General features: G+C 61.1%; 1 protein-coding gene across 1 annotated transcript in view; it reads right to left on the reverse strand.

Annotated features, from left to right (window-relative positions):
- Positions 1-221, reverse strand: part of LOC119585344 (proton-coupled folate transporter-like) — a gene marked incomplete at its 5' end in the record, with an annotated part of 11668 nt that overhangs the window by 10698 nt on the left and 749 nt on the right. The window contains one exon of the mRNA XM_037934016.1: positions 10-221. This exon is cut by the window's right edge and continues 749 nt beyond it. Within this exon, the coding sequence (XP_037789944.1) occupies positions 10-221 (212 nt within the window). The remainder of the gene's footprint in view (positions 1-9) is intronic.

Raw genomic sequence — 221 nt, forward strand, 5'->3', positions numbered from 1 at the left:
AGTCCTTACCTCTTCCCAGGCGTCGCAGGAGGTTGCACAGGATCAGCAGGAGGATGAAGGCCCTCACCATGCCCCCGCGCGCCTTGAATGTGCACCGGAATGAGTCCACGATCCGGTCGTAGCTGAAGAAATCGCACACCATTTTCCATGCCGTGATTTCCTCGACGACCCTCTCCGGCTCCTCGCTCTCGGGTCCGGGGGAGTCTTTGCTCGTCGGCGTC

Source organism: Penaeus monodon, chromosome 19, assembly GCF_015228065.2.
Source record: "Penaeus monodon isolate SGIC_2016 chromosome 19, NSTDA_Pmon_1, whole genome shotgun sequence".
Taxonomy (NCBI): domain Eukaryota; kingdom Metazoa; phylum Arthropoda; class Malacostraca; order Decapoda; family Penaeidae; genus Penaeus; species Penaeus monodon.